This window comes from Podarcis bocagei (genome assembly GCF_964188305.1).
Source record: "Podarcis bocagei genome assembly, chromosome: 2".
Taxonomy (NCBI): domain Eukaryota; kingdom Metazoa; phylum Chordata; class Lepidosauria; order Squamata; family Lacertidae; genus Podarcis; species Podarcis bocagei.
In genome coordinates, this window is record NC_138126.1 from 75707953 (window position 1) to 75733828 (window position 25876).

A 25876-nucleotide genomic window follows, 5' to 3' on the forward strand; every position below is an offset into this window, starting at 1 on the left:
GCTGTTGTAAATATGAAATAGAAGGAAGACACATTGATTATGAGCTAAGAAAGTAAGAACGTTTTCTGAAACAGTACTGATAAATATTTATTTAAAATGTTTGCTGCAAGGATTATGCTGTCAAATTAACATTTGTAAAAGATCTCAACCCTACACATAATTTATTCTGTATGTAAAAACATTCACTCTGTGCCACATTCAGTTCAAGTAAGCAGCGCATAGGTCAGTTTTTTCACATCTGTAAGTAAATCATAGACCCAAGAGATGTTACACCTTGGACTTTAAAACTGAGGTCCTGGATCTATTCAAATGAGAGATATGAGGTTACATTCACGGACTTCTTTCACAGTCAGCCTTAACAGCAGCTCATGTAAGGTGACAGAACCACTACTTTAACAGCTGATCCCCCAACCACACAGAGATTACATAAAGTGTCAGCTTCAATACATACATTATCAAGGATATCAGATAAAAGTTATAATAATCGATGTGAATATATTCATCCTGCATATGTAGACTTTGGAATGTTAGCACACAATCTTTAGACTACAGATCGACTTCTTGATATTCTGAAACACTCTGTTAATTGATTTTATGTACCTTTGGATGGAATAAGCCTCATTTAACATTACTTTTTAAAACTCAGTCTATCATTGTGTACTGCTTAAGAAAAATCTACAGTAGAAGTAGTAGATGACAACAAAACAATTAAAGCATATCAATTATGCCAAGGTCATCCACTGTCACTTAATGTACTTTAGGGAACATTAATTATTAACCTATAGTGGATCAATGATGAATATAACCTCCAAGATGTATTTAGATACAGACTAAACAGAAGTGAAATAATTAAGTTGCTTTTTATAGAATCCAGCATATATCAAAGAAGTTGTGTGACTTACTCCACAATATTAATTTGGAAGAAGGGTGGAGCTAAATGTTAAATGCACATGTGCGTAACAAGAACCAAACAGGAAGAAGTAATTAGGAGCAAGAAGTAGCAAGGAGGAATAACATATCTTTCCCACATCTATTGCTTTTCCTGCCCACCACTTTTCCTTAAACCTTGGCTGGATTGTGTTCAGACTAATAGAGAAATTACTCTGTAATTTATGAAAGAATCGTGATCTGCTGGATATTGCCTTACCACCTAGTTCTATGCTTGTTTAAATCTAACCAATTATAGTAGACTTGCTGCTAGATAAGTATGCATAGGACTTCAGCCTTAATCAGGCCTCTTAACTTTGACAACTACTTTATTATATAAAAATAATAATAATACAGCACATCCAAAAGGCCTCAGGGGAAACACAAATGGAAGGCAATTTGTTGCTCATCAGCTGGCCTTGTGAAAACTCTGGTTGGAAACTCTGGTCATTTTCTATCCACCACTACATGAATGGGGCCTGAAACATGGGGCTGGAAATATTCCAGGACATATCCCAAGCTATTCCATGACTTAGGAATGCATGAATCTGACATGTTTAACCCAGCTGTGCAATCTTTTTTTTTTCTTTTGTCTTTTTTTTTTAAAGCTCACATACATAGACTCTTCTACAGTCTTTCCCACCATGAATGTCTAGAAGCTGATGGTCCGGGCAGGAGACTAATTATTCTGGTCTTACTGCATGGCCGTAAGGTATAGATGCCTGGCTTTCTATATATTTGGAGCCACCACATAGTTCACTTTTAAGCAGTTGTCTGAATCCACAGAGAGAATTAAGCAGGAACAGATATAGGAAAATAGGAATCTGCCTTACAAAGAGTAAAACCGCTAGTCTATCCAGCTCAGCACTGTCTCAGCACTGTTTTAAACCTTTCCAGGGTTTAAAACAGGGATGTTTTCCAGATGAACTTGGAGATGTGGCAGGTTGAATCTGGGGCTTTTGTCATACAAAGCAATTGCTCTACCACTGAGATGTAGCTGTCCTACTATATATTGTTGTCTGATTCTTGAATTCAAATAATCTTCCCTGTAGTCATAGGAATTTTGATCCAAATCTTTCACAATTTTTTTTGTACTACAAGCTCTTTAGTGAGACACAAGTTTCATTATAAGGCAGCCTTAAGTTGCGTGTCAAGACCCCCAAGGCCTCCCCCCCCTAAGTTGAATAAAGACACATGGGTTCAAATAGCCAAAAGCCACCCCCCCCCCCGGCCAACCGAAAGAAGAAGAAAAGGAGGCTGAAGAGTTTAGTAGGGTTCATGTCATTTGTTCCCCTAGCAATGCAGAAGCCTGAAGCTCTGTATAAAAAACTCTCAATAACCCAATGATACAAAGTGTGCCTACATCAAACTAGAAACACATACTTAAGTCTATTTATATTGTTTAAGCACTGTTTCCTTCCTATTTCGCAAACAGCTCTATATGCACATTTAATGAGACTAATGTAAAATATAAAGGGTTGTATCCAACAAAGTTAGTGTAGAAGAATTGAACCTAGATCATTTAAGTTACCCATATTAATTTATTCCAGTGAGTCTACTCTGAATAGGCCTAATGTTGGAAGCAACCCAGCTTTTACCCAATCTATTATTGTCAAACAGTTGACAATAATTAATTAATTAATTAAGCCAAACTCCCTCTAATCTGCCATTTGCTTAAGTTGACTTCAACACACACACATATCATTAAGAGCACTGCCCTCCTTTTCAGTTGCTGCTGAGCCTAGTGATTGTTCAGTGGCTTGGGACTCAGGACACCAAAACACCTTTGATTGTATCCTAAATCTCAGTTGATACATTGCTTCTTTAGGCATCATGGGGGGAAAACCTCCATTGGTTACAATAGCCAGGTATCACTTGAATAACTACCAATTATCACAAACAATGATTTTATTATTATTTCAGTAAGATTTTAACTTGAAACAAATAACATCATTATCTTCCAAATCAAAACTTAATATTCCTCTGGTCTTACTGAACCCAACATATTACAGTGGTACCTCGGGTTACATACGCTTCAGTTACAGACTCCGCTAACCCAGAAATATTACCTCGGGTTAAGAACTTTGCTTCAGGATGAGAACAGAAATTGTGCTACGGCGGCACAGCAGCAGCAGGAGGCCCCATTAGCTAAAGTGGTGCTTCAGGTTAAGAACAGTTTCAGGTTTAGTACGGACCTCCGGAACAAATTAAGTACTTAACCTGAGGTACCACTGTATTTTGTTCATTGTGCTGTCAAACTTTAAAAGTATATGATAGCAATCTTATGCTTCTGCTAGCATACAGGGATTCAACCATTTAGGTCCTCCCTCTTTTTATGAAAACAGAATGTTAAAACAAATTTTGGACTTACTTGGTAGATGTCAGATAAACTGCTACTCCCAGAATCACTAGCAATGCTGCAACCAGACTGACTTGAAGGGACATGTGTCACCTGTGGATGTTGACCATCTGTGAGATGCATCTTGGTCAGGTCTGCAGGAAGCTGGAAGCAAAGTGCAATGTAAGGGAAGTTAAATAGGCTTTCAATTTCAAGCAATTCATGCTATGTTTAACTTGATATAATTTAATGCTGACTGAGAAAATGCAATATACATTGCATTATTTTTTAAAATTTGGTTGAAATATTGTCAGTTACCAACTACATATTAAGCCTTGTTGAGTTTAGGAAAACAACTTACAGTGAAAACTTGTGCATGTAAAAATTGCACTTTGCTAAGTTCAAGGCGTTGGTTCTGGTGTACAAAGTCCTACACCTCTTGGGACCACAAAAGCTAAAAGAGCATCCTACCCTCTACGTACCCAACTGGTCACTCTTTCTACAGATGAGGTTTTCCTGCAGATCAAGAGATCTGTTCCATAAGATATAGAGATCTGTTCTTCAGTGTGGTGGCACCTAACCTTTGAAACTCGTTCCTGTTATACATCAAACAGGCACAGTCTCTATTGCCTTTTTGGTGCCAATTAAAGACCTTCTTTTTTAAAACAAGCCTTTCAAAAGGAGATCAATATCCTAGGCTATACCTGTATTGAATAGGAAATGAATTTTACATATGAAATTGTTTCATTGTTTTTATATAATGGAATTGTTTTCATTGGTTATGTTTTTACTGTGAAATTGCTTTAAGATGTTTTATGGGAAGTGTTTCATAAATTGGATCAAATAATAATAAATGCTTTGTATGCAAGTGGTTCCACATTCTAACCTAAGCACCTCCATTTTCCAGTGCTGGGAAACAATAATACTTCAGTAGCCTCTGCTGCCACATGCTTCTTTGCAAATGCATTCTGCAAACATCTGTTACTATCACATTATGCAACAATTATTAGTACAGTGTGTTTGGCATAATACAAAAGTGTTAACACAATAAATATAAGGGAGGAACCACTACCTGAAATGATTATTTGTAATTTAATTACAATAATAAAATATTTAGTTCAGAAGCAGAATGACAGCTATTAAGACATCGTGTTCATTTGAGCCTGTGCTCCAAATGTTGTAATACTGTTCCTAAAAATAGAAAGAATAAGTGGAAAGATTTAAAGCACACCTTGAGTTAACTCAATTTTAGCACATTTCAAAACAACCTGCTTAAAACTGTATTTCTTTTTTAAAAGAGAAAATCATAACTGTGAACAGAAGCAATGTGCTCAGATTGAGAATCTGCAAGTTGTATTTTTCTGAACACCTGCTAAAGAACAGCAGATGCGAAATAGTGAACATGTTCCAAGGACATTAGGAAGTTTCCAGATTTGAATAGTAGTTTCAAAAGCCAGCTAACAGATTGGCCCGAATGTCAGGCTGCTTATATTAAAGAAAGAAAGCAAAGGGGGGGGGGGATAAATCCCCTGGCTGAGAATTAATTGGCTTTCTGTCAGCACATTAGATGAGATCCTGGCATATACTTGCATGACCTCTTTATGTAATCACAAAGGCAGCTCTGAAGCAAGACAACCTACATTTACTAAGTCCTAGGTATTCTATTTGGTGTGTGTGTGTGTGTGTGTGTGTGTGTGTGGAGGGGAAATACTAAATTCAGTAGCACCTGCATGTCTGCCATTCTAGAACACTGAAGGTGAGCAGACATAAATGCCCATTAGCCAACATCATCACATAGTCAACTTATATGTAAATAAATATATCCATGACATATCTGCCTATATTTTATCTTATATTCTGCCTGTAAGATTTCCATAACAAGTTACAAAATAAAACATTAAATCAAACATCACGTCAACAATTATGCACTAGCCATTAACCGAGATGCAAAAAACTTAAGTTATTAAGGGGGGGACACAAACTTTTAATCTAGTGCATGAATACATGGCCAATAATTTTGGGGAGGGGGTTTCACAGTTAGGGCACCACCCAGAGAAAGCATTGTCCTTAGATAGCCAGGCCCTTTATTTTTGAAGGGAGTGATGTTCAAAGCAGAGGCTCCAAAGATCCTAACTGTTTGGAGGTTCATTGGAAGCAGACGATACCAATATCCCAGACCATTTAGGGCAGCAGTGAGAAACCTGTGGTCTTCCAGATACTGTTGGACTACAACTCCTATCATCCCTGACCACTATCCACGCTGGCTGGGACTGATGAGAGTTGGGAGTTCAGCAGCGTTTGGAGAGCTGGTTTCTCATCCCTGATTTAGGGATTTAATTATGCCCATAAACAAACCTAAAACCAGTACAGATGCTTAAATCACCAGATAAATATAGTAGCAACTATATTTTCAACCAGCTGCCAGTTTCCAAAGACAACCCCATGTAAAATGTTATCATGGCATGATTCACCAAAGCAAGATCATGTTTCTTCGAGAAGGGCTAAAGCTGCAGTACCTATTGAAGTTGGTGAAAATTGCCATGGATGTTATTTGGGCATCCATTAGCAAGCCTTTATTAAAAGTTAAAAGTTAAAATAGTGGACTGGATTCTTCAGTGGACTGCAAATTCATTTAAGAAGTGGCTGGATCTCATTTGCATGGTCAACTGTACCACATACTAACACCAGCACCATCTCTCTGGGTGCTATTACAGTGAAATCTAGAAATATTTGCTATTTTAAAGAAAATAAAATTCAGATGCAGTCTACATTTATTGGATATCATTTGTAAAAGTTGGCTTTATATTTCTGACTGAGCGAATAAGTAGTTATCACTGTAAGCAGAGCTACATTTCCCTCAAGATAGAATCAGTATTTTATGTTCAGTTGACAAGTGAATCCAAAATTACTCCTCTTCTCTTTATAAACTAAAATAATTCAGATTGTAATAGATTCTGCTAAAAGCATATTGGTCCCTCCTCTTTATAAATCAGTAGTTGGCAACGTCTATGCTGAACCGTGTGGTACCAAACGGAATTTGTATAGTGGGTGAAAGAGACTGAACGAGCAAATGTGAATTATTTTTAAGAAAACAGACTAATAAATCTCCAAAGCTGAAATGAGGTGCATGAATGCACAAAATACCTATTTGAGACAAGCAACCTTTGTGCTGCCTGCCATTTTTAACATAAATCTCTGCCTCTATTTTATATACATCACATTTATTATCCACACATATTGAGCTGCCTTACATACTTCACTATGTTGAACCGCACTGATATGATGAATTTGTAACATGATGGTAGCAGTTGTGAAAATGAAATGTAGGATAAGGTTTGAGCCATGTTTACTCAGTATAATATAACATATTTATTCAACTGTGAATGTTTCAAATGAGAGATTGTGTAAACCAAAGACATGTTTTCCAGGAGCAATTTGCCCTCTCCAGCCAGATCATTACCTGCATCAAGAATTCTTATAATAATGCTGCAAACATACAATTATTTGTTCAGCTGCCTGAACAATGAAATATTGTTCTACTGCCATTCCTACCACTAGAAACCTTGCAGATCCTACTGTCCATTGCCTTCCCTAAAGCTGTATTTATTGCAGGAAAAGTACTTCTTTTTCCTAATACTGCATGCATAGAAGAAAGTTACAACTCGAGGATTGGTGATTTTCTATATATATTCTGGCTATTGTACTCATTCTGGCTACTCTACTCTTCTTGGTTCTATGGCACATCCAAATGGACCTCATTTAAAAACTTCTCATGTTGCCTATATCTCTACTACTTGTTGCTCAGTCTGAAAGACTGTCTCCCCTACCTATTTTCCTCTAGCTTTCCTGCCCTAATCAGTATAAGAAACAAATCCTGAAATTACTCAAGAATACCAAGCCAACTCTTAGATCACTAAATTAGCTCTGCACTGGGCTACTTGCCAACCACATTTCTTTGGAATACAGTCACTTTTTGTTTTATAGGCTCCAGACTTCCTGCATCAAACAGACTAATCTTTTCAAGAATATTTATTTGCACCTTATAACTGTGGGTTTACATGGGGACAATTGCTCCATAGACACCAAGTATACTTAACAGGGGACAGGACCAAAACACAAATAGGTACTTCCCACACATCTTGCTGCCAATGTCAATGTAGCCCAGTGAACAGTGATAGAGCTGCATTCAGTGACAGTTCAAGTCCCAGTAACTCACCAGGTGATGCTGGGCAACCCCTACTTCAGCCTTTGCGCCCTACTGTATAATTGCCCTAGCTCACACGCTCATCATGCAAATAAAGTTGATACATATTGCCTAATACTATTATGCACTAATGGAAATGAAAAAATACTAAAATAAAACTACAGTGGTATCTCGATTTAAGAACAGTCCTGTTTATGAACTCCGTAAAACTGGAAGTAGTGTCCCGGTTTCTGAACATTACCTTGGTCTAAGAATGAAATCCAAATGGTGGAAGGGCACCGGTGGCAGGAGGCCTCATTAAAGAAAGCATGCCTCAGTTTAAGAGTGGTTTTGGTTTAAGAATGGACTTTTGGAATGGATTAAGTTTCTAAACCGAGGTAAAAAAAGGTAAAGGTACCCCTGCCCATACAGGCCAGTCTTGCCAGACTCTAGAGTTGTGCGCTCATCTCACTCTAGAGGCCGGGAGCCAGTGCTGTCCGCAGACACTTCCGGGTCACGTGGCCAGCGTGACGAAGCTGCTCTGGCGAGGCAGCGCAGCACACGGAAACGCTGTTTACCTTCCCGCTAGTAAGTGGTCCCTATTTATCTACTTGCACCCGAGGGTGCTTTCGAACTGCTAGGTTGGCAGGCGCTGGGACCGAGCAACGGGAGCGCACCACGCCGCGGGGATTCGAACCGCCGACCATGCGATCGGCAAGTCCTAGGCGCTGAGGTTTTACCCACAGCGCCACTCGCGTCCCGTAAACCGAGGTACCACTGTATTAAGTTTTCACTAATCTGTAATGCCTGTTGTCTTTGTCCATGGAGTTTTCTTGGCAGGGATACTGGAGTGGCTTGCCGGTTCCTACTCCAGGTGGATCACGTTTGGTCAAAACTCTCCACTATGACCTGTCTGTCTTGGGTGGCCCTGCACGGCATAGCTCATAGCTTCTCTGAGTTATTCAAGCCAGGAAATTGGATGCAGATTTCCGAAAAAATAGCAAGGAGAGACAAGAGGGCCTTCTTAAACGAGCAATGCAAAGAAATATAGGAAAACAATAGAATGGGAAAAACCAGAGATCTGTTCAAGAAAATTGGAGATATGAAAGGAACATTTCGTACAAAGATTACCATAATAAAAGACAAAAGTGGAAAGGACCTAACAGAAGCAGAAGACATCAAGAAGAGGTGGCAAGAATACACAGAGGAATTATACCAGAAAGATGTGGATGGCTCGTACACCCCAGGTAGTGTGGTTGCTGACCTTGAGCCAGACATCCTGGAGAGTGAAGTCAAATGGGTCTTAGAAAGCACTACTAATAACAAGGCCAGTGGAAGTGATGATATTCCAGCTGAACTATTTAAAATTTTAAAAGATGATGCTGTTAAGGTGCTACACTCAATATGCCAGCAAGTTTGGAAAACTCAGCAGTGGCCAGAGGATTGGAGAAGATCAGTCTACATCCCAATCCCAAAGAAGGGCAGTGCCAAAGAATGCTCCAACTACCGCACATTTGCACTCATTTCACACGCTAGCAAGGTTATCCTTAAAATTCTGCAAGGCAGGCTTAAGCAGTATGTTGACCAAAACTCCCAGAAGTGCAAGCTGGATTTCAAAGGGGCAAAGGAACCAGAGACCAAATTGCAAACATGCGCTGGATTATGGAGAAAGCTAGAGTTCTAAAAAACCTTCTACTTCTGCTTCATTGACTATGCAAAAGCCTTTGACTGTGTCGACCACAGCAAACTATGGCAAGTTCTTAAAGAAATGGGAGTGCCTGATCACCTCATCTGTCTCCTGAGAAATCTCTATGTGGGACAAGAAACTACAGCTAGAACTGGGTATGGAACAAGAGTACGACAAGGCTGTATATTGTCTCCCTGTTTATTTAACTTATATGCAGAATTCATCATGCAAAAGGCTGGGCTGGATGAATCCCAAACCGGAATTAAGATTGCCGGAAGAAATATCAACAACCTCAGATACACAGATGACACAACCTTGATGGCAGAAAGTGAGGAGGAATTAAAGAACCTTTTAATGAGGGTGAAAGTAGAGAGTGCAAAATATAGTCTGAAGCTCAACATCAAAAAAACTAAGATCATGGCCACTGGTCCCATCACCTCCTGGCAAACAGAAGGGGAAGAAATGGAGGCAGTGAGAGATTTTACCTTCTTGAGCTCCATCATCACTGCAGATGGTGATAGCAGTCATGAAATTAAAAAATGCCTGCTTCTTGAGAGAAAAGCAATGACAAACCTAGACTGCATCTTAAAAAGCAGAGACATCACCTTGCCAACAAAGGTCCGTCAAGTTAAAGCTATGGTTTTCCCAATAGTGATGTATGGAAGTGAGAGCTGGACCATAAAGAAGGCTGATTGCTGAAGAACGGATGCTTTTGAATTGTGGTGCTGGAGGAGACTCTTGAGAGTCTCATGGACTGCAAGAAGATCAAACCTATCCATTCTGAAGGAAATCAGCCCTGAGTGCTTACTGGAAGGATAGATCCCGAAGCTGAGGCTCCAATACTTTGGCCACCTCATGAGAAGAGAAGACTCACTGGAAAAGACCCTGATGTTGGGAAAGATAGAGGGCACAAGGAGAAGGGGACGACAGAGGACAAGATGGTTGGATAGTGTTCTCGAATCTACCAACATGAGTTGACCAAACTGCAGGAGGCAGTGGAAGACAGGAGTGCCTGGCGTGCTCTGGTCCACAGGGTCACGAAGAGTCGGACACAACTAAACAACAACAAATTCTGTAATGCATATGTTTCCTAGATACCATATTTTTCCATGTATAAGATGCCCCCATGTATAAGATGGCCTCTATTTCTTTTAATCCAAAATTAAGAAACTAAGTTGTTTAGATTGGGGGGGGGGGGAGGTCACTTCCGCCAATCACTTACCCGCCTGCCTGTCACTGCTGCTCGCACAACTTGCCACAGCCACCAATTGTCTGCCTGCTCACAGCCACCAACAGCCCACCCGCCCACTTGCCGCAGCCGCCAATCGCCTGCCTGCCTTGCCAAAGCCGCCAAACACCTGCCCAATTGCTGCAGCTACAGCCAATTGCCAGCAGGCCTTGCCGCAGCCACAATCACCCACCCAATCGCCGCTGCCAATCTCCTGCTTGTTGCTGCCATTAATTGCACATCCCCCCTCTGCATTCACTATCCATGTATAAGATGACACTCAAATTTTTCCTAATTTTCTTTAGCAAAAAGCATCATCTTATACATGGAAAAACACAGTATTCTCCCATCTAGCTATTTACATTTAAGCCTTCTCATCTGGGTGAATAGATCGCTGACACAGGTATTGTTCATAACTAATCTTCTGCTGTTTTTTGTGTTGTTTTGCAACTGTTTTTGTTATATTTTGTGCATTCTTTGGGGCATATGTGGAAGATGATTAATAAATAACCGTTCTTATTGCACATGGACATTCACTGACTATCCTACTTTGTCAACTGTGTGAAATGATCTGATGGCAGGCTTATATCCATGTAACTAATAAAATAGTCATACAAAAATATGGACTGTTTATTTAATGAAAAGGCAGATTAGAATCAGACAACTGACAGTGTTAAGGTGACAGGTTTCACATACAAAAACCACATTCTTTCATTTCATTTCAGCCTTGAATCACCACTACTGACCTTTTTAACAAGAGGAAATTAAAATGCAAGAGACCATGAAAGTGTGCTAATGTGCTGAGTGCCTGAATGCATTAAGAGTCAAGGCATTCAATGACGTTGCTCCCACAGCCACCTAATTATATTCTCTAGCCTAGATAGCGTTTCCTATCACACACAAATACTTCATTAACTAACCTATGATAGAATACCAGCAAGCTATATGTGCAAGCTATTTATCCATATGTGCTAGCTAAAAATACATCTATTCTTAGAAAGTCTGTCCTGATGGCACAGGACCTTTGGTTTGTGACCCAGACCTAGAATAATAGCTGTCTGACAGCAGTCTGGAAATTTGTTTTTCTAAGGGTGGCACACATGGCCCTTAGGATAGAAAAGCTGTCATTGTAGCCCGTGTTCTAGGTTGACAGCTGAGGCATGGGGTAGGGAAACTAGGAAAAGAGACAAGCAGAGAACATGAATTATAATTCATTTCAGAATGATAAAAAAGCAAACATATGTGATTCAAATGATAAAATTGTACATTGGTACCTCAGGTTACATACGCTTCAGGTTACATACACTTCAGGTTACAGACTCCGCTAACCCAGAAATAGTGCTTCAGGTTAAGAACTTTGCTTTAGGATAAGAACAGAAATTGTGCTCCGGCGGCGTGGCAGCAGCAGGAGGCCCCATTAGCTAAAGTGATACCTCAGGTTAAGAAAGGTTTCAGGTTAAGAACGGACCTTCAAAACGAATTAAGTTCTTAACCTGAGGTACCACTGTATAGACTGATTTAACTTATGAAAAGTTTCAACAAGGGAATAAATATCTAAGGGTGAAAATCAGTCCCTTGAAGTGACCTCAGAATCCAGTGCAGATGGAACAGAATTGGTGTTACAAGATCAGTTTGCCTTCAACCTTCAACAGTCAGCAGTCTGGCAATCACATTCTGCACTACAGTGGTACCTCGGGTTACAGACGCTTCAGGTTACAGACTCTGCTAACACAGAAATAGTACCTCGGGTTAAGAACTTTGCTTCAGGATGAGAACAGAAATCATGTGGTGGTGGCAACGGGAGGCCCCTTTAGCTAAAGTGGTGTCTCAGGTTAAGAACAGTTTCAGGTTAAGAACGGACCTCCAGAATGAATTAAGTTCTTAACCAGAGGTGCCACTGTAATTGAAGCTTCTGGGCTGTTTTCAAACACAGTCCCTTGTAAAACATATTTCAATAATTCAACCTGGATGATGATGGTGGTGGTGGTGAGGATTATATACTCAGGTAGTTGAATGTAATATTTAGATCAGATATAAGGAATCCGTGATCTTCCAGATTTTATTGATGTACGATTCCCATCATCCCTGACTACTGGGCCAGGCTGGCTAGGACATATGGGAGTTGAAATAATTCTATTGTTTAACCACTGGTACCATCTAGCTCAGTACTGTCTCTGCAACTACTCTCTAGGGTTTCAGACAGGAATCTATCCTGGGCCTACCAAGAGACACTGGGATTGAAACTGGGACCTACTGCATGCAAACCAATTTCTTTTACCACTGGACTGTGCCCCTTCCCCCACAAAACATGGGCTGCTTCACCAATCTCTCTTTAAGGCAGGGTTCCTCAAACCCGGCCCTCCAGATGTTTTGAGACTACAGTTCCCATCATTCCTGACCACTGCTCTCGCTAGCTAGGGATCATCGGAGTTGTAGGCCAAAAACATCTAGAGGACCAAGTTTGAGGAAGCCTGCTTTAAGAAATTGATTGGAGAGACTGTAATCCCCACTTGATTTTCTATCTTTCACCATTTTGAAGCTTCTTTATTTTTTATTAGCCAAGAAACATGACAAAACACGACCATTTAAAATATACCTATCATTATAATTTATGTTGTATTGCTTTGTTCCATGTTTTCAGCATGTTTTTCTTAACATTTAATACACTGAATGCATTATGCCACCTATGTGACCAAGAACAAGGAGGCCTTTTTGAAGACCCACAAGTAACCTACTTCATACTGAGGATTTGTTATGAGAATAACTCTTTTCAAGACATGTTTTCAGTAGCTTAAATGTTTATATTCTACCCCAAAATTACAATTTAAAACTAGTTTCCCTTATATACAAAACGCAAACAATTCAAGCTTATGGGATATATTTTCACCTAGCTCTTTCCTCTATACAAATTTACTTTTTCAAAACTATCTGCTACAGAATTGTTACTAACGTAGGCTGTTCTTAATATACAATTCTAAAATATCTTAACACCAGATATTAATAACAAAAACAACAAAACTTCTCCGCTAGAGCAGCTAACCTATGGCTCTCCATAAGTTGTTGTACTCCAACTACCATCAACCCCAGTCAACATTTCCAGTTATCAGGAATGATGAGTACTATAGGTCAGAAACATCTGGAGGCCACAATTTCGCTACCCCTCATTTGAACAATTCAGTGAATAACTGATTAAATGAAACTTTCAATAACTCAAGCAGTTAGTTTTCTGATATGGGGTCATAATCCCGAAACAGATGCATTGCGCTTTCAAAGACTAAAGCTGCATACTTTGCAGAAGAATTTGTATTGCATATTGGATAGCATTCTTCAGTGTGGACTTCTGAAAAAGTGCCTTTAACATGCAGTAAAAATGGCACATTACCATAACTTCTGCCGCCCCACTGGCTCAAGAGGGTCAGAAAACTCTCCATAGCAGTTTCCCACCACTTTATGTAGGACAGAATTTAAAACTGATGAGTCTGTAATTTCCTGGGTCCTCTTTCCAACTCCATCTATCTATCTATCTTGCTACTACATTGACAAATGTTCAGTAAAGATGCAGATGCAGAATATAGTGACAAATTCCATATTTTTGACAGCATATCAACAACACCATCTTAAAAGAGACATTTTCCCTTTTCTCTTTGAAAGAAGGAAATGCCTCTTTCCAAGCTGCCTGCTACATGACATGCACATATACTTCTTCAAAATAAACTATGAAATTTACTCCCACAAGATGAAATAACGGCCACTAATTTTGATGGCTTACAAGACAATTAGACCAATTCATGGTGAATAAGGCTATCCATTGCTGCTGGTCACAATAGCTATGCTCTACCTTCAGTGTCTGAGGCAGTATCCCTCTGAATACCAGTTGCTCACAAGTGCCAAGGAGAGGACAGTGCTGTTGCACTCTGCCCCTGCTTGTGGGCTTCACACTGGCAACTGTGAAATCCTGATGCTGCTCTAGGTGAGTCTTTGGCCTGGCCCAGCGGAGCTCATCTTATGTTTTCAACATAAAAACCAAGCAAGTATGATTCTTGCTTTATATTTTACCCACTTGCATTAATCAATTAAGATATCTTTAATTGGGCAGCAGTCCTAATGTGTACATTTTGTGAGTCAAAAGCCTAGCATTCTGAATGGGTGCTCAGGATATAACACCATTTACAGAAAAGACACATGAACTCTTTTTCAGCATCAGGACCTCTGAGCCAATCAAAGCTTTTTCTGGGTACCATTCTACTCCAGAGACAAAAACTAAAGCAAGAAACAGGCACAACTAAACTCCACCCCCTCATGGTAATAGACTTGTCCGATCCCCTCTTCTTAGGTGCTTGTATGCGTACATCCCTCCTCTTCTCCCAAATTGCTAGAGAGCAGCTGCCAATTGGCTATGAAAATAGTAAGGGCAGGCTCATGTTTATCTATAACTTGGTAGCAAACTAGCTTCATTCATTCAATTACTTCTCTGTATTTATCTATCACAAATCACCAGTGTATGTAAATCCAAAATGTCATGATTTTTCAAAGTTGCTACAAATGCAAGTATATTCCAAAAGTTCGCTCTCATAGGTTGCTGACATAAAACTAGGGATTCCACAAACCTATTGGAGCTTATACTTAAGAAAGAACTTGGGCGGCTCATGAAAGCCCACCTCAAAGTAAAAGTAAGCTACCCTACCTCACCACCAGTCCTCCTGCTGCCATCACCTCTCCAAAACACCCTCACTCTTTCCCTGGGAAGCAGCAAAAGCAATGGGGGCAGCACCCATATGGGTTTGCTCCTTTCCTTTTAGCACTCTGGCCAGTAGTTAGCATCCATTTAAAAAAAAAAGGTTCAGTTATAAAGTTTTCAATAAATTCCATTTTGTATATAGATTTTTTTAACCTTTCGGAGAGTATCAAAGAATTACATGTTTATTATTATTTTTCTATGTTGCTTATTAGTTCTGTATCTTTATGATCACTATTAATAAATGAATTTTGTGTACGGGTCCACTTGCTTAGCATTTGTATTTCAGTAGCTAGAAACAGTATTGTACTATTTACTTATATGAAAGATGTTTCTTAATATGGGCACTGTAAACTTATTTACATAAATATCCCTGATCATGAATAAGAAGCTACACCCATGAGTGTACACCCATTCAGTTGGGAAATTAAGTAGCTGACTGCTAATTAAGTCAGCTTTCATTTTTTGAAAGGAAATGTAACTGCGATGTTCCTTGTTTTCTGCTGCTCCAGAGAAGCGGACACGGAGCAATGGATCCAAACTACAAGAAAGAAGATTCCACCTAAACATTAGGAAGAACTTCCTGACAGTAAGAGCTGTTCGACAGTGGAATTTGCTGCCAAGGAGTGTGGTGGAGTCTCCTTCTTTGGAGGTCTTTAAGCAGAGGCTTGACAACCATATGTCAAGAGTGCTCTGATGGTGTTTCCTGCTTGGCAGGGGGTTGGACTCGATGGCCCTTGTGGTCTCTTCCAACTCTATGATTCTATGATTCTATTCTATACTGATGAAAGAGGGACAAATTATACATATATGTATAGAATGGCTTTCGTTGTTTTCAAATGAGCAATAAATTTTAATATTGAGATTACACTCATGAAGTAAACTTGCCTTTTTAAAAAAATAAATTGTGCATACACTGAATGCTTATTAGTTTTGACAGATTGTTATATATCGGTTGCCTAACTTTCATGATTAGCTTTACTAAATTAGTCTTCGGGAGATATTTAAACAGGCAGTTTCTCCTTTCTAAAATTTCAATATTTAGTATGTTGAACTGCATGATTTAAAAGGCACATTTCATACAATTTAAAAAGAAGAGGACAACTAATATTATTAAATATATGTGTTTATCTAATGTTATTGTTGGTAGTGAACTGCAACCTGAAATTTGAATTTCTTCAATGTAACAGCCACAAAATAACTATTTTGACGCTATAATCATTACTCCTAATACAGTGGTAACTCGGGTTAAGTACTTAATTCATTCCGAAGGTCTGTTCTTAACCTGAAGCACCACTTTAGCTAATGAGGCCTCCCACTGCTGCCATGCCGCCAGAGCACAATTTCTGTTCTCATCCTGAAGCAAAGTTCTTAACCCGAGGTACTATTTCTGGGTTAGCGGAGTCTGTAACCTGAAGCGTATGTAACCCAAGGTACCACTGTATTAAAAGTGTCAGCATTATTGTAGAGCTTGTTGCACACAAACTAATAATACCTCTACAAATTTGTAAAGCATAAGTGAAAGCCCAAGATCATAGATGCTTGGTGTACTTAAAGAGGGATGGAGTTCCAATGAACCAGTGCCACCAAATTGAAGGACCTGTTTCATGTACAGACAATCCAAGCAACCGAAACACAAGGTACTGTCAACAGAGTCTCTTCAGCACACCATAGTGGTTGGACAGGGTTGTAGAGGGCAGAGATGTTCTTGCAGGTAGCCTAGTTCTGAGCTATATAGGGCCTTATGCACCAACTTTAAAACCTTGAGCGTGGCTAAGTAGCATACTGGCAACCAGTACAATTCCTTAGGTCTGCTTCACACACAAGTCTAGCTGTGGTTTCTGGTCCCAACTTAAAGACACCTCCACATAAGCAGCACTGAAATAATTCATTCATGAAGTTAACATCATAAGCACAACCTTATCTTCGTTAATTTCCAATAGGTTGGCCGTCATATTAGTGGATAGCCTATTATCACCTAGGGAATTCACAGCTGAGATGGAATGTCAATTGAAGGCTTGTGGCTCACACTCCCAACCATCACTCTCAAACTGTGTGAAAATACTTTTCTTTTAAAAATTAGCAACAAAGGTTTATTGGAGACTACATTGACAACAATGATTTATGTCAACAACAAATTTTAAAACAAATCTGACCTGAAAATTTTACATCGTATTTGCAGGAGGTGTATAAGGGGTGAGATGATCTTTCAGGTCTCTTTCAAGTTATGCAAGTCTTAATGTGACAATAATCAGTGATTGTCCAATGTCCAAGTGTCCAAACTATCAATCTAGTCATATGTGTAAACACAAAGTCAGAGAGTTACCAAGTGATTGTTTTCATTGTTTTATTCCTTAGTACAGTCGTACCTTAGAAGTTGAACAGAATCCGTTCTGGAAGTTCGTTTGACTTCCAAAATGTTCGGAAACAAAGCACAGCTTCTGATTGGCTGCAGGAAGCTCTTGCAGCCAATCAGAAGCCATGGAAATCCGGTCAGACGTTCGGATCCCAAAAATAGTTTGCAAATCAGAACAGTCACTTCCAGGTTTGCGGCGTTCGGGAGTCAAAACGTTCGAGAACTAAGCTGTTTGAAAACCAAGGTACGACTGTATCCCCTCTCACAAAGAAGCCTTCAAAGTCTTTCATGGTACAAAGCATTTTATATAAATCAACACACACGTCTGACAATGAGCAACATATAAAAGAAAACAGAAGTTAAACATTCACAAGCAATAAAAACATTACCAATATTTTTTCCTTAAAAACTACAGAAGGATAAAATTAGTTATCTGATCAAGCTGGCTAAGTTCCTATTATTAAGCCTTGAAGGACAAAAATGCAATGTACCATTTCAGAATTAAGAAGAGCGAAAATGCCAGAGAATATAAAAGCATTTATGCTACATAATTTTCTACATCTGTCTTTGATTATAGCAACCTTACGGTAAGAGCTGTGAAAATTTGTTCCAGTAAGTGCCCAAGCATTTTTACCTATTTTAAACCACTTTAAACAATGCAAAGAAAATCAAAAGCAATAAAAACAGAGTGATTTATTTCAAGTTACTAGGAACTCTTGTTTTAAACAAGGAAATGAAATTTGTATTCAACTAAAACTGGTGACATCAATGGTCTGTGGGAACCAAATCATCTTTCTGAATGTTATACAGTGTGTTGAACAGAAGGAAAGCAAAAGCAACAACAGACAAGTAGAAGGTACATGGTTGTCTTGGAAGGTGGGGTGCTTCCATTAAGAATCCCAACAAGGAACCAACTGAAGCAGTATAGATTAAGATTGTAATCCTATACCCAAGGGATTCCCAAACTGTGGCCTGCAAACCATTCAGGCGGTCTCTGTTATGTCTGTGGATTTATGGGTGAAGACAGCACACCCATCGTATTAAAAATATACATTGATTTTTAATTGTAATATTACTGCTTCTTATATTCTATTTCTTACATTGTATCTTATTGTATTACAAATTTGAATTTTATGGAATTCAGATTGTGATACAATAATACGTAAGAAATAAAAGCAGCAATAAGAATACAATTAAAAATCATACAGCATCTAGCACAGTACATTAAAACTGCTATAACAGTCTGGAAAAATCATGAAGTGGTTCACCAAGATCCTCAGCTATGTTCAAGTGGTCCAGGAGGGTGGGAGTTTTGCGGCCACCATTAAACTCACCACGGAATATGGTCCCCTGAAATTAATACAACCTTTTTCCAGGTAGACATGCACAGGATTGCACTTTCATCTATAGCAGTCAGATTTAAATAGGCAACTTGTACATTATCTATGTGGTCAAATAATATTTTAACGTAGTAATATCACAAGAAGTCAATGTCAAATACTATTAATTAGTAACAATTCTGAATGTAAGCATTCTAAATGTAATTTTTATGACAGAGGCTGCTTTTTAACCATAGGACAATATGCTTTACACACAAGTCAGACCATCGGTCCATTTAGAACAATATTGTCTACACTGACTGCAAGTGGCTCTCCAGGATCTGAGTCAAGAGCCTTTTCTACCCGGAGGCGCCAGGGGTTGAAGCTGGGACCTCCTGTGTGTAAAACATGGATTTTACCACTGAACAATGGCTCCACCTAATTTGATTCAAATTGAATCAGTTTGAATCCAACAACATCTGGAGAGCACCATCTTGGCTGCCGTTGATTTGCACAAACCACAATTTGCCTAGAAATTAGAGCTTGAAATGGATTTTTCATTTAGGTTTGGAGGCAAGTTGCTTTTTGCCCATTTTGATCAGAAAGGAAAACTACAGTTTGTCCCAAAGAGGGATGGAAGGAGGAGGAGATCAGGAGAAGAGAGTACACTTGTCCAATAGAAAACCAACAACAGATTGACTATTAGGTATGAGTCAGGCCTACTGTATTATTTATAATATTTAACCTCAAGAGTAAAATATCTTACTTCACAATTGCTTTCCCATGTACAAGAAGTAGATCTTTTAACTCAATCAGCTTGTTAGGATGTCATGATTACATTATTAAGATCTCTGCATTAAATTAAAGGTTCGTCTTCAAGTAAGTTCTTTCTAAAAAGAGACTTACTACAAATGGTATTATAAAAAAGCAAAGAGATTTTATTTTTATTATTAAAATAAACTTTTATTTATGTAGATTTATGTTCCCACATCAATGCTATTTCTTATTAGTATTCTTAAAATGTATGGGAAAGTGGATCCCATCACGACCAGGTCAAGAAATTACACCCTTGCAAGGATGGACTAGTTGACATAACTCAGGGGTCTCCAATATGACATCCACAGGGTCACACGTGCCTATAGAGTGCTACCTTCATGCCACCAGAGTTCCTTGTGCACACACGGCAGTTTCTCAATAGTTTCTCAGTTTGCAAATGTGCTCAAGGACCCAAAATGTTTTATGACTTAAAGAGTTTTATCCTGGGAAACTCTTAGGATAAATTGTTTCAGACAGACCAAATCCCTTCAATGTCTCACAGTGATACTTCAGTAACACGTGAAACATTTGATTTTAACAGATTAAAAACATAAAAGCAGTGCTGTACTCACTGTACTTACATTATTATAATACCTGCACTATTCATTCCATCAACACTTCTGCAGAGATCAAGATACCCTTACAAGTTGTATTTACATTATCTCAATTAGGTCTAAGCCCTTAGAAAATATACAGTTTCCAAGTAAGAAGCACAATTGAATATTTAAACATTATATACTATACTATACTTTAATTTGCTTCACACAGTCAAGGCTTTGGAAGGTAATGTATAGTTAAATAGATTATTTAAGTTGGGAAAACCCATTCCTATTTCAAACTTATGGGGTGGGGTTTAACATTCCAGGGATGAAACAGACATTAAATGGCTTGAAATATAGGTAAAAAAAAATCTTTGGTGGTCCATCAGTCACAACTTATGTAAACTGCTTTGTGAGGTCCGTCTGAAAAGCAAAATTTCTTAAATTAAATAAAATCCTACATGCCAATAAAAAAGTGGTCATGTAAGCAGTAATATTTCTTAACAGTGGTACATTGATAAGAGGTGATAAGGAATTTTGAATGCCATACACAAACAACCCAAGAATGAACCTGGAAGTATTTTAGAATGTATGATGGGAAATGGCCAGAGGTATACAGTCAAACTCATATTTACTACATGATACATTTAGAAAAGCTTGACTAAGAGAAGAAAGGAGAAAACAGCACAACCAAAGAAAAGTAATGAACTACAACACATAGTTTAAGATTCCTAATTAACACAAACTTTTATTCTTGGTTTCAGGCAATAAGGTATGTTTACCTGGCTCCCTCGGCCTGTGAAGCAAAATGAGCGTCACAACCCCAGAGTTGTTCGCGACTGGACTTAACTGTCAGGGGTCCCTTTACCTTTCCCTTTCCCTTGAATAAAGCAGCATCTAGTAGGCCTGGGGCAAAAATGGGAATACGGTTGAAGTGTTTCACAAAAATCTTTGACCACTCTGTAAAACATTTTGGTGATGGAGTGCTGTACAATGTGGCAAAAGGATCTGTCCACTCAAGAGTGAGGACAGGATGTATTGCCGCCATTCTGACTCATTCACATCATCATTATGTAAGAACATAAGGAAGATCCTATTGGATCAGGCCAATGGTCCACCTAGTCCTGGCCAAGCAGGACCAGAATGCAAGAACACCCACTCCACCTGTGATTCCCAGCAACTGGTATTCGCTGTCACATTTTGTCTCTGACAGTAAAGGTAAAACATAGCCCTGAATCCATCTAATTCTCTTTTAAAGCCATATTGGTGGCCACCACTACATCTTGTAAGAGCAAATTCTATATTTCTAACTGTCCGCTGTGTGTAGAAGTACTTCCTTTTGTCTTCTAACATTCAGCTTTACAGGAAGGCACAAGTTCTATTATTTCAAGGGGGGGTGGACTTCTCTATTCACTTTCATCACACTATGCTCTATCATTCCCCTTGTTCACATTTTTTCTAAATTAAAAATTCCCAAGTTGCAATCTTTCCTCATTGTGGAGTTGTTCCAGCCCTTGGCTCCCTTTGGTTGCCCTTTTTCTTCTTTTTTCTTTTTTGCATCTTTCCCAGTCTAAAATATCATTTTTTAAAGTAAAGTGACAGAACTGTGAACAAAATAGTGAAATGTGACTGCCCACGTGATCCCCAACATACTATCAAGGCAGGAGTTGGAAGCAAGTCAGCAATAAGTCACAAGGTGTCCGTGAAGTTAACTCTTTATTCAAAGAAACAAGATAGCTCAGGCCTAGTGATCACAGCAAGTCTTCCAGTAGGTCTTGCCCCAAGGAGGCAGTTGTGAGGACTGAAGGTTCCTGCCTTCCCACCGCTCTCTAAGGCTCCTCCTCCCCTTGGTCCTTCCCAGCAAACTGAGGGTCCCTCGTCTTGTCTCTCTTTGCTCCACCCCTCTTCATTCCTCTTCATGTTCTGGGAGACCAGGGAGGAGGGGAGCTGGTCACAGCCGGACAGGGAGACTCCCTGGCTTCTTCAGCAGCCTGCTTCCACTCTACTTCTTGGGCCCCCTCCTCACTAGCCTCCTCTTTTGCCTCTGATTCTGAACTCTTCCCTGTCACAGCCTCTTCCTGCTCTGTTAACCCTTCAGCTACAAACACCTCCTCCTCCCAGTCTGCTCCCTCTTCTTCCTTTGAGCACTTATCATCGCCCTACCACCAACCCCCTGGGGCTCTGAGTCTTCTTCCCTTGGGGGTACCCCAGCTGGTCCACTCCTCTGCATCCAGCCAGTCCATAACACATACCCAGTGAAAAGAAACACTCTTTTTAAACGTTGTCCCAAATCAGTCACTGATCACTCCAGGTAAAGCCATAGCTTGCAAATCTGCTGGAACTGAAACTTAGCCACTTCAGCCATCTAGGCCTCCAGGGCAATGATGGATCAACAAACACCCACAAGATCCTTCTGAAACAGTACAACCCTATCCAGAGCTGGTCATATCCCCACTTCTCCACCATAATAGCCACCTAACCACAGAGACTCCATCTTGTCAGGATTTAGTATGCTACATTACTTCTCTAAGCTAGAAAACACATAGTGCTAAGAAAGCAGCACTCAAGTCTTCTAGTGTCACAGGGTCACTGAACTTTGAATCCCAGGAAACAAAGAGCAGGGGCAGAAATGTTTTCCTAAGCAAGCATATTAGAAAAGAAAGTAGTTCCTGTCATGGGTGTCAATTTCACTATGCTGGCTGTATGTCTTCTCTCCTTTTTCAGTCTCATACTGGGGGTGGGGGTGGTGCACACCTGAGCATGTAGGCTGATATTGGGCACTGCCACAGCACAGCTGCCTTTCCTAGCTGAAGAAATACAGTGTTGTGATAGTTATTCAGGGTAGGGGGAAAGACAGGAAACAGAAGATGGATACAGGAGAATTCTAAGAACAGAGCCTCCAGCCTGACAACAATACAAGACCAAAGTGGATATTCACCTTTTCAAATCACTTATTTGCAGGGCTGGTAAGAAAAATAGGTTTGAAAATTTGACCTCAAAACGATGAAGAGATAAATAAAGATGCACTGAATATAAAAGCTGCTGGTCACATGAAACAGCCACCAACTTTTAAAGAAACATTTGCTATCTTAAATCCTTACCAAGAACAATACTAAAGGGGGATGCTACCTATTCCTAGCACACAGCACGTTGAAATTGTAGAGACAAATGGGGGTGACACAATTTTTAGTTGATTTTTAGTTCTTCATTTTCAAAACATCAACAAATTTTGTGTACTGTACATATTTATTATTACTATGTTCCATTATCATAATAATATTAAGAGGGAGAATACTAGAAGAACTTTCAAGCTCAGGAGCTCTATGAACTTTCCACCCACAAGTCAATTACTTCACTTCAGCCTTAACAACCAGAAAATAGCTTCTAGGACACTAAAGTTTGCTGTTGTGCAGAAGCAGTGGAACTTTCATGGAGGTATAACTTTTGTTTAAAAAGCAAGAGTAAGGATATCCAAAATATGTAGCTTTAAAGATAATTGCTTCCTCTTGCAATGTCATATATGTTGCGAGAAATACAGCCATAAACAGTTGTATTGCAAACTGACTGTCTTCACATACATAATGGTGTTACTTTGAAGACACGATCATTTCCTAATTACAAGCAAAATGAAGAAACCATAACCACAGCTTTCTGCGAATTTAGGTGACTGTTAAGGAGGCCAAAGAGCTCAAGCATTAATATATATCCTGTTAGATTTAAAGATTTATCTTACACCAAACTGAAGCATCCTAAGATTACCACAAGAGTATTAGAGAGTTTCAAAACTAGAAAACAAACTAATTGTATGTTTAAACTTTAAGAAGTTCTTAAGTAATAGCTATTTTCAAATTATGTTCAGCTTGAGAAAAACCTACATATGAATTCTTACTTACTTTAGAGGCCCAAGGCTGCAGGCAGTTGGCGTAACAACGAACAAGAAAAGCCATTTCCTGGGTTGAAGGGAAAGTTTCCACTCACCAACAAGAAATTAAGATCCTTAGAAGTTTAGAAACCATAAGCCAAAGAAATGGATTTTCAGGCACAAAATCAAGTAGACTTTAATTTCACAGTGATTAATTAAAAATTAAATTCCTACTGTATCTCAGTGGCTTTCAGTGTTGCAAAAATTACTGCAAAAACAGTCCAATTTTGACAAGTACATAACTGCACATTCAAAATTTTCAGTGCTGCTTCTTATTCAAATACAAAGGTCAATAGATTTCCCCAGGCAGGAAATATACCTGAAACAGCTAGAATAAATTCTAGAAAGGTTTACAAGTTAAATGCAACAGTCTCTGGAAAGCTGAAAGCTGAATTCCTTTTAAGTATTTTCCCATTGCAAGGCACAGGTTAAAGCTGGTTAGTCTTCAGAGTCCCATTTCCTCATCTTCACATTTTATAATGCAGGTATAGTTTTGCAAAGATTCTTGTTAAAGCAGATCTTGGATGTCTGTGGAATCCTTCATATTAAAGTTCCTTCTTTATACTCTTGCCCACCATGACAAGAGTAAATCCATTCTCAGCTAGTATCTTCAAGATATATAAATATACACAGTACTCTTAACAGGTTTGCACTACAGAATTGCTCAAAGCCTCTGCGATCAAAGCCATTTCCCTCCCAACCCCCTCCAATGCAGAGTTTAAAAATGCTGCAGTATAGCTTAGAATTCTAATGCACAGCCAGATACATGGTTAATCCAAACCCAGCATTTACCAATTAAAACATTTCTAATACATTGCAAAAGGCAACATCCACAGCAAGACTGAACGCTCGAGTCCTAATTCCTACTATCTTTGCTCGTTTCTCAGCAGCTCCCTCAGGAGAAGCTCTCATCGATTGGATGCTCCGCAGCAAGATGAAATATCTAATAAGGAGGGGAGAGAGTGGGAGGGGAATGGAGCTAAAAGGATGACATCACCTGTATAGAAAGCCTTTAGAAACTGCATTAGATCAATTGGCTACTGTATCTGCAGATGCAGCCAGAGCATCTTTATTGACCTAGTATAAACACACCTCTGTACAACAACAATTCAGCAAAACATACTCTATGTTACATTTCATATCACTCTGCTGATCTGACTGTGCACACAATTCCTTTGGGCGTTTTTGTTGTTTTTTTTTAGCACTTACTCTTGAAATGTGTGTATCAGCTCACATTTTTTTCTAAGTAGCATTATGGACAAAGCATATTTCTTATCATTGTGATAAAATTTGGCACTGACAATTCCTTCATTATGACCTGCTGCTTATTATCTCCCTACAGATTGTGCCTATCCACACCCTCTCATAGCAAGGAATTTTATTGAAGAGACTAAACTTTCTCCAGTAATGTTGAAAGATAATTTTAATCACTAGTCAGGGTGACCATCTTACAGTAGGTATACTACAAAAGGCAGACCAAATTTGCTTTTATGACCAAAGCGAAACACTTTGTGGTTGAAAATGGGTGTCATTCACCCACAAGTTTACATCAACCTGCAAGTTACATTCGATTTGTATCTTCCCAAAATATATTAGTTAAGAGCAGAACTCATCAAAGCTTGAACTGGCCAGAAATGGAGAAACAGAAATATATACATGCAATTGAGATCTTGTGTAGAAACTGGGTTCTATATTCGAAGGCAGCAACTTGAAAATAACTTTTAAAACATAGTGTTGTATCCATCAGCATCCTTCCATTCACAGGAGACCCTGTTTGATCCAGTGGAGGCTTCCCTATATGGGAGGAGGTGATTTTTCACTAATCA

The 25876-nt window shown here is 39.2% G+C and overlaps 1 protein-coding gene across 8 annotated transcripts in view; it reads right to left on the bottom strand.

Moving 5' to 3' along the window:
• Window positions 1–25876, bottom strand: part of RAPGEF6 (Rap guanine nucleotide exchange factor 6) — a 139235-nt gene that overhangs the window by 59659 nt on the left and 53700 nt on the right. For 7 of the 8 annotated variants that reach the window (XM_081185477.1, XM_081185473.1, XM_081185474.1 and 4 more), the window contains one exon: window positions 3299–3430. In XM_081185477.1, the coding sequence (XP_081041603.1) occupies window positions 3299–3430 (132 nt within the window). Of the gene's footprint in view, window positions 1–3298; window positions 3431–24021; window positions 24983–25876 lie in introns of those variants that run through there. The other variant, XM_081185479.1, reaches the window with a different exon arrangement.